This window comes from Metopolophium dirhodum, chromosome 6 (assembly GCF_019925205.1).
Source record: "Metopolophium dirhodum isolate CAU chromosome 6, ASM1992520v1, whole genome shotgun sequence".
NCBI classification, from domain to species: Eukaryota; Metazoa; Arthropoda; class Insecta; order Hemiptera; family Aphididae; genus Metopolophium; species Metopolophium dirhodum.
Window position 1 is genome coordinate 7,445,564 of NC_083565.1, and position 16,851 is coordinate 7,462,414.

At 27.7% G+C, this 16,851-nt stretch overlaps 1 protein-coding gene across 2 annotated transcripts; it reads left to right on the plus strand.

The window, feature by feature from the left end:
* Positions 1-11,049: 11,049 nt before the first annotated feature.
* Positions 11,050-16,725, plus strand: LOC132947402 (lipopolysaccharide-induced tumor necrosis factor-alpha factor-like). 2 transcript variants are annotated; one of them, XR_009664913.1, is made up of 4 exons: positions 11,050-11,413; positions 12,088-12,208; positions 15,931-16,229; positions 16,547-16,725. XR_009664913.1 is itself a non-coding variant. In XM_061017679.1 (3 exons), exons 1-3 carry the CDS (start codon positions 11,257-11,259, stop codon positions 16,031-16,033), a joined length of 381 nt encoding a protein of 126 aa, XP_060873662.1. In that variant the 5' UTR covers positions 11,050-11,256; the 3' UTR covers positions 16,034-16,390. The 2 variants fall into 2 exon arrangements, 1 of the variants encoding a protein (XP_060873662.1); XM_061017679.1 differs by lacking the exon at positions 16,547-16,725 and having other exon boundaries at positions 15,931-16,390.
* Positions 16,726-16,851: the final 126 nt, after the last annotated feature.

The window sequence follows — 16,851 nt, forward strand, 5'->3', positions numbered from 1 at the left end:
GTTTGCATTATGACTGATTATATTATAATTTAAGAAGTGTGTTTAGTTCAAAACCTTTGAATATTATTATGCTTCCGTTTACTATTATCGTATTTCTATTTATTATATAAGGTCGATATATGCCGATTAATGTAATACTAGATTAAAATGTTTTGGTCGTTGATGTATGACATTCAAAATACTATACAAAATCTAATGTTTCTTTAGTAATTCACGTTTTTTTTTTTTTACTTACCACATCTATATTTTTATTTCTACTTTTATTTACTATTATGTCATCTCCTACACTATAATTTACACTAAAAGTTTGTACAATGTATCAATAATTATGCTCTACAAAGATAATACGCTTAAAAATGCAAAATAAAATTTTGCACCATTGAAGTATCTATAGTGTAACTATAGTGTTATATGAAACAAATTACGTACCTAAGACCTAAGTATTTGGAATGCATTATTGTCATAGAGCACACAAAAAATACCTAATGGATTTTGCATTGAAATTCCGGCCCCAGTCATAAATCATAATTCATAATCATAGTTATGTTTTCAAAAGTCTACAAATAATATACCACAGTCCACAAAGAGACATTAATGGCAGTTATGTATTTATGTACCTAGGTATGTATTAAACTATCACCTTTATGGCTATGGTGGGTTTTACGTATCTATCCTAAGAAGTTAATCTGCTATTTAAATGTTGACCACTTCTATGGTATATGTTAGTAATTAGTAATTATTGTTAGTGCAATAGCCAATAATGAACCAACTATAATTCTTCAAATACCATAGTCCACACTCAACAAGGGATTTTACAAATCCATAATCCATACATCTTATTTTTCATTTTATGGTAGGTAAGTATTATATTTCACGAAGAGTGAAGATAATTTTAATCTTTGTGCTAGCGGTACCTACTGCTGATTAAAAATATTATTATTATTATTATTATTTTAGTGGTTAGGTAGTCTACATCTATATGATTACTATAATTTACATTTTTTAGGACTGCTGCAAAATTATTTAGAGTAGGTATCTATAGGTACGACCTACCTACTATGATGTAGGTACTTGGCTATCCAGTATTGTAGCTATTAAGCTAAAATATCATATCTACTCGAAAGAAAATAATAAATCATATTATAGTTGGTACTGTTTGTAAGCATACCAAGCGTGTGTGAGTGTGGTTGGAGGGTGGGTGATGTTCATAAACTATCATATTGTGCTGTGTTCTTAAACAAGTGATCCGAGGTAGTGGAGTTCGATTCCGCTGCCGATGACATTTAGCCTACTCAGCGCAGCAACCATTAATCCAATATTATATTGAAAAGAACAATAATGCAATGAAATCAATGCATTTATTACGTCGACTAACACAATACGCCTACGCATATTATCGTCATCCGCCTATACTAAGCAAACAATATAATACTAAGGGGCATAGACGTTTAGTATATAATACGGTACGTAGGTACATAGGTATGTGTGCATATCCGGTAAGTACAGGTGTGTCAGTGTGTCATCATAAATTTGCGAATTTGATTTTTGCAAACGATAAAAAAATCAAAAGTAGGTAGGTAGTACATATTGGGTAGGCAAACTTCACGTAGCCCACCCCGTTACCAGTTATATCGGCCATTGTCGATCACTATACTGATTATTAATCTAAGGTAGGTTAAATTTAATATAATCTAGATGGCTATAATTATAGATTATATAATTTCAATTACTATCATAACAGTAGCAAGGTGGGCAATAATTAGGTAGTAAATTCTTGTGACTTTTTCACTTAACTAGTTGATTGATTTTTAATATCTTATAAACTCAACTATTTTTTTTATAGTTTAATTTACTCAAAAAAAAAACAGTTTTTTTCAGTTGATTCGAAAAAAATCCATAATGTTAAATTAAAAATGATTTCGAAATGTTTGGTTTAAGTCTACCTACGTAATGGTTTAATATCTACCTACATTAATTATCCACTGTGTAAGTAGGTAGATACCTATTACTATACTAAATACATGGTTTTAAATAAAAATTCTTGATAAAATAATACCTATATCTATCTATCTATCTATACCAGTGGTTCTTAACCTTTTGTAGATCACGGAACCCTGATGAAAGACTTTTAGAAATTGCGGACCCCCTTACCAAATTTTTTTCGAATTCCTTTTTTTTTACATAAAAACCTCATGTTATCATAACCAAAATGTATTATAATAATTATTTCATATTACAAATTACAAAAGTGGACATATCAAAACTTACACATTTATAATTATTTTTATTACAATTAATTTTTATAAAAATGTAATATAAAATTATAAATAAGTAGTAGGTACGATCGATCAACTGCACTTAGTGGCAGTAAATATAAGACTACCGAGACTACAGTGCTGTACGCATTTGCCTACATTGTATGAACAAGAAGAACTGATTGGGTACCTATTTAATAAATATTAATAATACCTACAATTATTTGGTGTAGAATCTATATATTATATATGAAAAAAAATAATGCACACATGTCACTTATTGACGTATGGTATGTGTTAAGGCTGGCGTAGACCCCCGACATGAGAGTACCTATCGCGGACCCCCAGGGGGCCGCGGACCACAGGTTAAGAACCGCTGCTATAAAGTATAAACCATTTAACCAGTACAGCAAATTTACTAATAATATGTGGTGCAATATGTGTGTGTGCTTCAGTGGCGTAATTTGGTCATGTTTGTTGGGGGGGGGGGGGGATTGAAACATTTACCCCCCCCAGCCAAACACTAAAAAAACAAAACAAATGGAGTTGTATCATAAAAACCCCTCAGTCCAAACATTGTTAAATCATCTGTAATCTGTATAATGTAAGTTGGGTACATGTATAAATGCATGCACACATGAAAATAAATAATTAGGTACATATTATTTAATAAAGTTTTAAATGTACTTTTTCGAGTAGATTCGTGGAATAATCTGTGTAGACGTAACAATATGTTAGTATCAGCTAACTTAGGGGATTTGGGTTTTTATTTGTTATTTCTATAAAATATACTACCTATATATTATTATTAGTACTAATACATACCGAATAAGTACATAAATATGATTCGCCAGCTTAAAAAAAAAAGTCATGGGTTGATCCTCCACCGTAATTCCGCCACTGGTATGTTTATAATATTTACCATTTGTGATTTTGTGAATAATATTTATATTATACAGAGAAACTTCGCCATATAACGAATTTCCATTTAACAACATTTTTCGTTAAACGAAATATTTTTGAGAACCAAACCAAATCAGAATCAAATTTATTTAATTCTATTTAACGAAGTCCTCTGTAATACGAATTTTTCTATGCCCCACGAGTCTTTTTACTGTACTATGCATCTATGCTCAGTACCTATACCTAAAGTGTTACTAAGAGTGAATAATAATTGTTTAAACATAATGTGTAACGTTAGCGTTGTAATTGATTTTAATAAATATTTAATACATAGGTAGGTACTAGGTAGGTAATAATTATTATTAACTAGCCCGTTTCAAAGATTTATTTTTTTTTTACAAATATATTTATAAAAATATTTACACACCATAAGTCTAATAATTATAATATGTAGGTAACCAAATAACGGCAACCCTATGGAGAGGTAATAAAAAAAATTATATTTTCGTGAGCTGAAAAATAGCTTCAATAGGGATTGAAAAAATAATCCATATATACCCTCTAAATCTCAAGGAATCTATTGGTATACCTTTTTATTGAAAACGGTCTAGTAGTTTTTGAGTATAATATACTTCGGATAAACCAATGTGGGTTAAAAATATAGTTACCAAGTATCAAAAAGTTAAAATTACCTATTATTATATCCAATCATAATAACAATTATAACCTATACCTATGTGGCAAACTGGCAACCATTTATATATAAAAAAAAAAAACTATAATAAACTATATACTATATAGTAATTATAGTATTTTATACTATAAAATACTATAATTTCTACTATTGTCTATTGCTATATTATAATATGTACTCAATAGCAACCATTAATAAACAAAATATACTGTATATAAAAATCTCATTGAAAAAGGCCTTTTAGTTTTTCCAGAATTTTCCAATTTTCCGAGAAACTTTTCCAATTTTTCCTACCATAAAAACCTCACTGGTATGTTGTGAACATTTACAGAATAATGAGCCAATTTGGTTTGGCTGTTTCCGATTGGTGCGGTTACCAACGAACAGCTTTTAATTTTTATTATATAGAACAATTAGGTATAGATAGATAGGTTATAATTATTATCATATTCGTAGATTAAAGAATTCGTACTGATCTCTACATTTAGATGAAATATTATAGATTTTTTTACTTGGGGGAGTGAAAACCGCTAAGTGATTTTTATCAGGGCAATTTCCCCCCCCCCCAAATCTTATGATTGTACGTTTACAGCGAGTATTGTTATAATATGATATCGGCTACAATGAGTAAAATAAAACGAATTATATTCCGGTTACCAATTTGCAACGAGCCGGTCTCTATCTTTTGACAATTATTTATCTGCAACGCGTGGATGAAGAAATAATCAAAGATGTCATGACTAGCAGTCAAGTTGAATATAGATAGGCATAAAATACTGTTTCATGTGATATACGTACTAAATAAAAAAAGTAGTTAAACTTTTTTAAATTTAATTATGATAATATTTCTTCCATATTAACTTTAAAATTAGCGAGTTAAATAAAATCATACATTTTTAAGGTATTAAGGTATTATGTAGAACTAAAACACAAAAACAACATTTTGAAACGAACACACGTGTTAATTGCTGTAATTTAAAGATATAATTATTATTTTTATATATTTTATCAATCAAATACAATTAATGTCATATGCACTACAACATGCATTGTCCGACAAATCCGAGTAGAATTTGTTGGGATGTTTTTTTGGAGAGTGGCGATAACTTCGAAGTGCCTATAACTTTGCGTATACTTACAAAGTTTTGTGCTATAGAAAGTAAAGTGAAAATGCTGTCCAGTTACCACTTATTTTGGTAAGATCATCGTCGTATTATTTTCTAAAATTAAATACCTATTAAAATGATTTTTGTAATCAATAAAAATAATGACGTAATTATTACCGTTCAATCTAGAGGTTATCTATAGAGGTGCCAATGCATTTCATCCACATCTTTGTTCTATATCTAAATATTTTATAAGCTTCTGTAAACTTAAATCAGTTTCAAGTTTCAACGGATACTAGTATTGGTAGTTATTATTGGACGGAAAACAGTTTATAATCTTATTCCCTATTTAACGAAGGAGCGATCATACAAAATAATAATTACTTATTATTATTATTATAGTGTGTAATACTGTAATATCCATAAAGTAATAATATGGGTAGGTACAATAATGTTAATACTAACGCATTGATGTTTAATAATGAAATTGAATGATCATGCATAAAATGACACGATCAAATATTATTATGTTTTTTAAGTTAATTGCTAATCAGTATTCCAATCATAAACTAAATACAAGGAAATAGGTTCAATAATTATTAATTGGTATTTCCTAAAAGCGTAGGTAGGTACCTAATAGCTGTAAGCAAATGAAATTTTAAAATTAACGTACAACATATTTTAAGAGGATGTTACTCGCTACACACGCACATTATGGCTGCAGTTGTCTCCATCTTACTAACGCGTACAACCTTTTGCAAATTGGCGTTCAATAGAACACATTTTACTAATAATAGCTTCAACATTAAGAGTTAATTGACATATTATAATACTATCAAAATTAAAGGTAAGAACATTATCTGTTAATTGTTATCTGTTGTTGGTTTTCTACGCTATTTTAATTTTTAAACCTAGTTATGATAAATTTATATTTAAGTACCTATTTAACAATTTAACATATTAGATTCTCATCACTATTATACCTACTGTAGGCAATAGGTGTAGTAAATTAGTAAGTACCTACACGACATTAAATATGAATAAGTATTGTAAAAAACGCACTTTTAACTACAAAATAATTTCCAACATTTCGTGTTCTAGACGAACTTTGTATAATTTTTAACTTCAAACGCTTATAAAAAAAATACGATTGTTCCAGTGCATTTTTGATAATTTTAAATTGCTATAAGAAAAATTTATGAAAGATATTTTATAAAATTATCAAGGTTTTTGACATACTTGACATGCCATAACATTTTTGTCAATACTAAAAAAGTTCTGTAATTTCCAAATGCCTATATATAGTTAAAACAGATATTTCGAGTATTCATTTTTGTCAAAATCTTCAAACGATCTTAATATAATACGCTAAACTTTTTTTTTTAAATTTCAGTATGAAAAACTTTTGAACAATTCTATATTTAATTTTCAAGCTTAGATAAAATATTTTTCTCACCATAGCTGATGTACGGAAAAAGAATTTTTAAAGTCAAAATTTTTTTCAAATGTCTATATATATATGCAGCTAAAAAAATCTGAATATTATTGTTTTAAAAATTATGTTATGTACTTATGTCCATATAAAATTCTTATGTATCCATGGTTATTCATTCTCGAATATAAAAATATATTTTTTTGAAAGCTGGTAGGTATTAGGTAAATATTCACATTTTCTCGATTAAATATATAGAAAAATAGGTACTTATTTTCGACACTTACACCCATAAACCTCCTCGCTCCCGTAAGTATTAAATTGTGACATAACACTTTGGCAATGGGTCGTGTGATGGTAAATCAAATATTATATATTATAACAAATTAAAATTTGGAATTGGAGTACATTTCATAACTTTAAGAGCATATTATATTGTCACTTCAATATTATACTATAGCTAGAATACAGATAAATATTAAATAACTATGCTGAAGTACCTACTGATCGAAAATCTACGTTCAATTAATGTGTTTTGCTACACCGACAAAATTACAATCAACCCTATTTATTACTTGTAATTTTTATTTTTAAATGGACATTTATAGTTTATTCATTTACTAACATTTATTGAATTATTAAAAAATAATATGAAATAATATTGGTGTATTTATATAGAAGGATTTTTGGTGGATAAGTCAACGTTAATAATAAGGAACATCAAAATGGATATGTCCAAACATTCAAAAAGCATTATATTTTACTTTATGAATAGTCGATAAATTCATCATTTTTCGTTACTAGAAAGGTACAACGATATTAATAAACCAATCTTGAGAGAAATAAGCGAGTAACAATGAAAAATACTTCAGTTTCAGCAAAAGTGTTTGATAAGATCGACATAAAGAAAATCGCTGCCATAATGAAAAAACTTCTTTGATACAATATATACACATAAAGAGAAGCCATTGACCTATTTAAATGGGTTTCAATAAATATCATGCAATATAGTAATAATAACAATAAAAATAATAATAATAATAATAATGATAATAATAATAATGATAATAAGACGTGTAACACTGTTACTATTTTTTTGATACAAATCCTTGTGATTTCTAGCTACATAAGAACCAGCAATTTTGCTGGACACGAAAGCGCGGACATTATTTTATTAATTTTGTAAGAATATACAAAGAGAGAGAGAGAGAGAACAGATAGGTATAACACAAGTGCACAGCTATATAGTGTACGTGATAAACGGGGTAGAAAAACATAAATTACGGTTATACGTGTCTAAGAAGCCTCTCGTTAATAACACTTGGTTTGGGATTAATAGGTATAATGTAAAAAGAAAATTAAATCAAACGGCGCACACTATTCTTATGAGTCTGTGGTGAAAATTTCAAGGAAGTGAAGGGGTATGTAAGCCATTTATGAGTGGACTGTAGTGGTTTTCTAGCTTAGAAAAATCTTGAAAAATAGGTTTATAAAATAATGCAGGTCCTTTTTAAATTAATTAAATCTATAAGGCCTTTGTGAATTGTGAAGGGACTTGCATTTTTGTTTGAGTTAGATTTTTTAGTTTAGGTACCCCCATATAGTTGTATTCTGTGACCCGTATCCTGTACAACATATTTGTTATGCCTCTAAACAGCCCACAACACAAAATACTGCCAATTATGTCGACGATAAAGGCATCTTTTTAATCTCTCCCGTGCACTAAAGTGGTTCTATCGATTAATGGAAAATGACTAAAAGTGACCTCAACATGTCAAAAAAACCTAAAGAGTGTTACCTAAATTATTATTATTATTTTATTTTTTTATTGTTCTTAATAAACTAACATCGGCGACATTGGCCATTAGTTACGATTATTTTGTTTTTTGTTAAACAATTAGTGCTGCGTCTAGGGTGTTGGGTATGTAGAGGTTGTAGAGTTCATCTGTGTATTGGAGGTACATATTCTGTGATTAGGTGATTGACTAAAGAGTTCAGTTGCACAAGAATTGCACTTTGGTTTTTCTTCTTTTGCCATGAGGTGTCCATGTGTAAGACAGGTGTGGCCGATGCGGATATGTTGATATTATTACCTTATCCCTTCTATTCAGAGGTGGGTTAGGCCAGCCGAAGATAATATTTTTTATTTCTCTTAATATTTAGTGTTTTGCTTGAGCCAGTGTGTCTGCAATTTGATTTGGGCGAGTTCTTTGATTTGATTTTTAAATCTGCATTTGTTTTATCAAGGGTTCTGAGGATTTTACTGCTTTCTTGGGTTCTTGATCTGCCTTCTCGTTATCTTCGATGTTGCTGTGTCAAGAAATCTAGATTAGATATATGTCGATACCTCTGCTTTTTGATCGACTTATTTGATGTTTTATTAGCTTTGCTATGCCTGACGTGTCAGTTGTATTCTTAAAACTTTGGAGTGTATTCAATGAGTCTGAGAGAATTATATTGTTTTTAAAATGTTCCCATGATCGAGTATGTGTTCCACTGACTTGATGATTAATACATGGCTTCTGTCGTATAGATGGAACAACTTTCAGGAAGTTTAAAACTGGTGGTGGGATATTCGTTTACACCTAAATTATATATTTATGAAAATACATAATATAAGTTCATCTTGTTATTTGAGGAATGGAGTTTTCTAACAATATAGTTGTCGACTTATTACCTGATGATGTATAGTGTAAATTATCTTAAAATGTATTTTTAGAACTAAATGAATATTTTTTTTATGTATTATATATTACTATAGGTATACAACCGTAGCCTGTAGGTATGCAAATAAAAATTACCAACTTTATTCAATAGATATCTACTAATAATAACTTGTTTAAACTCTAACGTGCAATATTCTATCGAAATCGCTAAACGTTATTAGTATAAACATGAGGTTATCGAATAATTTCTTTTACCCGAAAAAATTATCCCAAATCAAAATATTCATAACTAGCTGATCCATGCACTTCGTTACCCGTTAAATGTACAAACTTTTATATGTCTCAAACTTTGTTCAATGCGTTATTTAATATTCGGTGTATGATGTTCTAGATTTATCTTAACTTTTCTGTTGCCCGGAATAAAAATTCTGGTTCGCAGCAGTATATTATCAGGTAGGCAATCTACCTGCGGTAGATCGTGGGCCCCGTGCTGTTTGTACGTAAGTGTATGAATTAACTCTAAAGTATAAAAGTTATACCAAGTTTGTCGTTTTTACTTGGTATTACTTTGATAAAAAAAAAGTAAAAAGTAAAAAAATTAATTTAACCCTTTCCAAAATGTTCCTAAAAATTTAAGTCTTTTAAAATTTAATCCTTTCAGAAACTAATTTAATCCTTTTAAAAAAAAATCATTTTCCCAAATTTTTCCTAAAAAATAAGCCTTTAAAAATTTAACCTTTTAGTAAAAATGAGCTATTTTTAAAAATGTAACCCTTTTTAAAAAGTTAAGAATAAAAAAACCAAATTTAATCCTTTTTAATAAACCCTATCTTCTTCACAGAGTTCTAATCTTCACACAAATATTCATTTGTATATATATAATTGAACTTTAGTTGCATTACGGCTTTGTCGTGAAGTATTTGATCGTCTTGGTCGTGACATGGTATTGTTAATGAGAATATCGGCACAATAAAACAAAGTCGTACGTAGAAAATGCATGATTGTGTAACTATAATACATTTATTTTATTTTGTTTTTTGTTTATTTAAATGGTTGTTATTGATTACAAAAAAATATTATAATAATAATAATTATTATTATTATCTATATACAAGAATATAAAAGTATATAAAGGACTAGCTGCTCTTGCGCACTTCGCGACCCGTAAAAAATAACAACTCTTAAAAAAGTTGTGACTGTTCAACTCCTTTTTGGTGTAACTCACTGCAGTAAGTGCATATTATCAGCCACCCTGGTAGGCAATGTGCAACCATTCGATTTGATGCATGCTCGTAACCTGATCTGCTCGATTAACCAATGGCAACCAATAATAAATAAATAAATAAATAAATAAATAAATACTTTATCTATTAATTATTTCTTCTATAACCAATAGCGGCCATTAATATAAATAAACATTTCCACCGTAAATCTCAAAATCCCTGTTCGAGCACTTCCCCTGGCTTCTATCAATTTGTCGTAGCGTGGTGTTATATGGTCTTCCTCGATGAATGGACTATCCAACAAAAAAATAATTTTTCAATTCGAGCCAATAGTTCCTGATTTTAGCGCGTTCAAACAAACTCCACAGCGCTTTATATATTAGTATAGATTTAATTACATTGCTCGCTTCGTTCAGAATTCAAAGATACCTACTTAAAAAATTATAAAAACCTCAGTGTCAAGTTTATCATATTATTTATGTATATATATATTTACCTAAGTACCTATAATTATATTATAATATTTAATACTTCTTGTTGTTTTGTCTTCAATTTAAATGATAACAATAATAACCGTTTTATAATCTCGATGTTTGTTATGAATTGAAAATGATTATTATTTAATACTTAATAGATACGCGCTATTTTTTATGTGCTTACTTACATCTGCCTATCGTCATTATGTAATTTGTATGAACATAGTTATTACAGTTGTTGTTTATCTTATCTGTACGATTTGCACTAGTGTACATTTAAGTTGTCTTTCGTAGTTAAATCACCATTTAAAACTCGAGTGTTTTGTGGCTCTTAAAAACTCGTCATGTTCACCTTAAAAAAGTCGACGAATGCATCCACCTACTACCTAGGATACTAATACGATCAGTCGTCTACAGAAAATTGTGTTAAAGGTATTAAACGCTTCAGTGTTTTACAAAATCTTGCATAATTATACATTTTTTACCATAAAATACCCAATCATGGATCCTAATAATTCGAAAATCTTACCAAGGGAAAGCACCCCACCACCGCCATATGCTGAAAGCCCAGGAATATTCCCAGCAAGTTTGTTGTACACTAATGATCACACGACGCAGCAGCAACATTTTACACCTGATTGTATAATAATAGAACAAAGTATGTATTTTATGAGTTTCTAAAATGTAACTAATGGCAAAATTGATTAGAAAGTACCTATATTATTACTGTGGATAGTCTAAATATTATTGGAAATACTTTTAAATGTTGAAAAAAAATTAGGGTGTAGCTTATAATTTATTTATTTTTGTTAATTAGGCATGTCACATGTAAATCAAAATAATTTCCATATTAAAAACAGTTAGTTAGCATTTTTAAAAAAAAAAATTATTAGAACGCTTTTTCTTTTAATAAAAGGTTATGAGCTTATAACAAATAATAATGTTAATGGAGATTTTAATTAAGATGATGGTTATTTGGAGTTTTTGATGGACTTCCATAAAGTCAACATGTCACAAATTTATAATTAAATCACTTTTACATATTGTATTTACCATAATATACAGATTGTAAATATGTATATTGTTTATAATATTATGATATAAATAATAAAAGAATGGCAATTGGAGTGTATATCTTTTTTAATACAGTAAAATGAAAACAGTTTCTACGGAGTCGCTGGTTTACGATAGTTATGATACTCAATTATATTATATAGTGTGGATTTCCAAAATTATTTATTTTTCAGTCAAACGAAAAGCTGATTGCTTTAATAATAATAAATAATAATAATAATAATAATAATAATAATATTGTATATGTATTATTTCTAGCTTTGGGTCCAAACCCAGTACACATGTTTTGTCCGACGTGCTATAATAATATAATTACCGAAACCAATAAATCACCGTCAAACGAAGCATATTTATGTTGCATGCTAATATTTATTGTAGGGTATGTATATAATAATATATTAAAACACAATATGATTTAATTCGTTTTTTTCTAATGTCAGTGATATAGATTTTTTGTATACCACCGTTTGGTATATTATTACCTATATTATTATATATTACACAAAATATATATTATTTTATAACTATTCAATGATCCTGTTTGTAACAACAATTTTTTTTATTATAATTTATAGTTTAAAATTAATATTGTGTTACCATTTATGGAACAAGTGGATGGGTGTACTGCTACTATGTTTCTATAGTAATATGTGGGTTGACCGACTTTTTGAGTGCTCTTTATGTTTTTTGTTCAGTTTTGTGGCTCTAATATTTTGAATAATGATGCTTTGTATACTTGTAATATTTTTAGACTATTGCTATTGATAACTTTGTAAGTACGGTTGTTGGTATGAAGTTTTTTTTGTTATTAAATATTATGATTGTAGTGCGTGTACTCAATTTTAATTTGATTATATTATTATACATTACCTATTTGTGTGTGTGTGAAGAATGAACTTTTGTAAAATATTTTGAATTTTTAAATTGATTGTCAGTTTGAGTTTGTTGTTTTATTAGTTTTATAATCAATCCAGCATATTTAATAATTTACAGCCAATTTAAAAAAATATTATTGTAAGTTATACGACATTTCCTTTAATTTTAAACAAATAGGTAGACAGAACAATATTACAAAATAAAAATTATTTTTGATTTAAGGACTTTCAGATTTGATGATTTGTTATTATTTGTACGCCAATACTTATATTAGTTATTTATAGATATTAATATTAAGTATTTATTCAGTGTTAGTATATTTTATACTACTATTTATATTTTATAGCTTATATTATATAAAATATTTTTGTGCTCGTATATTTTTAATAACTTTCGAGGCTTTATAATATTAAGACTTTTTCATAAGAGTGGTTTGGGACAATAGATTTTATATTTAAATTAATAAACATTTATTTGATAGGTACACCAGAAATCATTTTTAATTTTTTATACCTTGTTTTAATGTGTTTGGAAAAAATTATAAGCCAATTAAAATGAAGCTAAATAACAATGAGTTATTATAATATATTTGAAATTATATAATAAAAAAATTGTACGATTACATCTGATTAAAAGCGGACTTAAGTAGCTTTAATTTAGTGTATAAATATTATACTTACTGTATTCTTTGTTTGGAATTAGGATTTTAATACTTTATGATAAGATAGCTCAGAAAAATAGAATTAAACAAGTCACATTAGAACTTAAAAGTTTTATTTGATCTGAATATAATCTCACGTAAGCATAAAAATATCATAAACATAAAAAAAAAGAAAAATTATACAACAGAACTAAAACAAAAATAAAGTTTTAGTATTCTACTAAACATGTTGTAGTGTTCAATTATTGTCAAAGCAGAATAATAGAGTAATATGTATATTTATTCGTTCTTTGAAGAAGTTTTGGTTTCTGAAAAGACCGATAGAGCTATTTGTTTTACGATATTGTGTTTTTGTTTAAAGTCTGTGAATAGGCTCTGGTAAACATTATACTGTACAATATAATATTGTTTTATTATTGTCTTAGAGAAACATATTTCAATTTAAGTATTTATATTAGAACATTTCTTTATTAGATCGATCGATTTTAGAACGCGATAGTTGTATCGTTGTATTGTCATATACTATAGGTTGGTACAAAGTAAAATATTGTACAGTAGTATAATATAATGACCACTTAATAAGATATTTAGTTATTTTGAAAAAAAAAAAATTGAAAATACAACTGATTGTTAGAGGGGTCAACTTTTATTTTATGTATAGAGTCATATTACAAATACCACAATCCGAAATCAACGCAAAAGAAAAATAAACAATATACTTTAACCTATGGTATTAATAATAAGTGCGATTGCTCTGTTTGGCAATTATAGAAAGAATAAAGGCTGTGAGAAATTTTGCCACGACACTATAATATATCTTTGCTGTTCACTTTTTATATATTTTGATTTTACTTTGTGAACATATTTGTAAGTTAATGTTATTGTACATAGTAAGCTATTAGGGCTAAGCTAAGACATATTTAATAATAATTACATATAATATTCTACATACTCAGGTACCTACATCTATTGTAATGAACTGTGACTTGTGAGGTGTCATTAAAACATGTATAGGTACCACAAATAAAATAGTTGTGTACCCATCTCCTCATACAATATATTTGCAACTTCTATCAAACAATTTTTTTTCTATAATATTAATTGACTACCCATTTAAATACAGCCCATTGATATATTCAATCGTTGAATTAATATGAGATTCAACTAAAAAAAAAAAAAAACGAGTAAAGAAGTGAGTTTATATTAGGGAGAGGGGGACTCTGCAGTGTCGGTATTTTTGAAGATAAAATAGATACAAAGTTAAAATAAATATAATAATATACCTACAGTATGTCAATTAATTGGAAAGTCAGTAGATCTAATTCGATATATAATGTAAATATTCTAATGTGTTAAAAAAAATGTATTTTATGACTAATAGCCTCCCTTTTATAAAGGTCTAAAATTAAATGTTCAAAAGAGATTATAATCTTTTTTTGGTTTTTATAAAATTAAAAAAAAAAAAGGGATTTTGTAGAATTATCTATTTATAAATGGAGGAAAAAACTATTTTAAAATCGGTTGAATTTTGAATGAATAAAAGCTACTTACATTTTCCATAATACAGCATAATATAATTATATGAAATTGTATGGATTTCGCACTTTTATAATTAATGATAATCCAATAGGTAATAAAGAACATAGGTACTATTCGTTGAAATTATATGTTATATTTGTATTTGTTTTTATAATATTGTTCACTGCATCCACCATTAACTGCGAAAGTAAATTTTATAGGACCATGATTTTTGTAACGTTTCGCTGGGAATAACTCACACATTTTTCAATTGCAGTTCTAATTTAGTAACAGAGATCATGCCACCATGGGTCTATAAAATTGACTTGTGCATACAAGTTCACGGTGGATATAATAATATGGAACAATATTATAAAATAAAACATACAATTTCAACGAGTACTTTTACGAGTACTACTAGATATTTCTTTATTATCTATTGGATTAGCATATTAGTTGTCAAAGTGTAGGAACCATACAATTTTACAATTCTTGAAAATTGCTTTCATTTATCAGAATTCAACAGATTTCAAAATTGTTTTTTTTCCATATTTTAAACGAATATCTCTAAAAAATGGCTATTTAAGAATTTTTTTCAGAGCAGGGTTAAAGGGAGGCAATATTCATAATATTTTTAATATATGAGTATAATATATACCTAACTGTAATATATAACATTAAAAATTCGTGACAATCGCGAATAAACTTAAATTATTTTTCTTATTTCTTACCCATTTGGCTAGGGCACCCAATATATTAAAATATTTAAATATCCAAGAGCCTTCGTCGATCACCGAGTAGCCGGGCGGGTAGACCGATATTGGGTGGTCCTTTGGCCCTTCTGGATCTATCCCTATTATACTCACATAGTTATATACATAAATTATTCTGTAATAATTTAACTTTCATCAAATAGTGAAGTTTTGTTATATTAATATCTTACCACTACGCATACATTTATGGTTTACCTATAATGTAACCATAGGTATACGCTACACTTACTATAAAAACAATATTTTTTCTAACTTTCTAATTTTATGTTTCAGGTGCACAATATGTTCATGTTTACCGTTCTTTATGAAATCCTTTCAAAAAGTTGACCACAGATGTCCTCAGTGTGCGTCTTACTTAGGAACGCATAAACCATAAAAACGAAAATACATGTATGTTGCATACAAACTATGCTTAAAAACATACAACTAATTGAAATGCATTGGCAATTTTACGATTCTATTAAAACTTCCAAGTGAATATATCTATTCAGATGTATGGTAAAAAGTTGCTTATGGCATTTGAAAATTGAATTAGAGATGTTTAAAATTCAAAAAATATTAACTACCTATAGGTAGGTTATATTTATCATAATATTATAATTAATAATATCCAACAGTTAATTATACTATTAATTGTATTGGTGATTTATTCAATTCTTATACATTAAATATTGATAATTTATATATTGTTATTTTATTTTCAATAAAAAAGATTACACTTGTTATAATTATATATTTTGGAAAAAAATCTAATGAATAGGTACATTATAAATAATTAATAAGTAATAACAAACTGCATTTCTTAAATATTATATATAGAGACATACTACAGTAGGTAGGTTTATAATAATTGTATTGATAAGGTTTGTTTTTTTTTTATTTTTACAAGTAATATACAATCTGTATCATTAATACAATAAGAATATATGCTAAGGGTAATATGACAGGAAAAATAATATGATGAAAGGAGCCACCCATTGATGACACTTTCTGTTATAAGGTTTGTAACTACTATAAGTTAATAATTCATAGTTTCAAAAAACGGATATTTCACAGACGTTTTCTAGTCACCGAATTATCTATTCCAGGTGACCCTTTAAATCTTTAAAGGGTTCTAAACGAATTCGATGCCATGAATTGTTAATTAAATAAAAATTTAACTTCCCACTACTCGAGGTTTCGTCGACGGATAGC

Coding starts and splice junctions, on each gene's coding strand:
- LOC132947402 (XM_061017679.1), top strand. CDS start 11,257: ATGGATCCTAATAATTCGAAAATCTTACCAAGGGAAAGCACCCCACCA. Junction 11,414..12,087: donor TTGTATAATAATAGAACAAA/GTATGTATTTTA, acceptor TATTATTTCTAG/CTTTGGGTCCAAACCCAGTA. Junction 12,209..15,930: donor ATGCTAATATTTATTGTAGG/GTATGTATATAA, acceptor TTTATGTTTCAG/GTGCACAATATGTTCATGTT.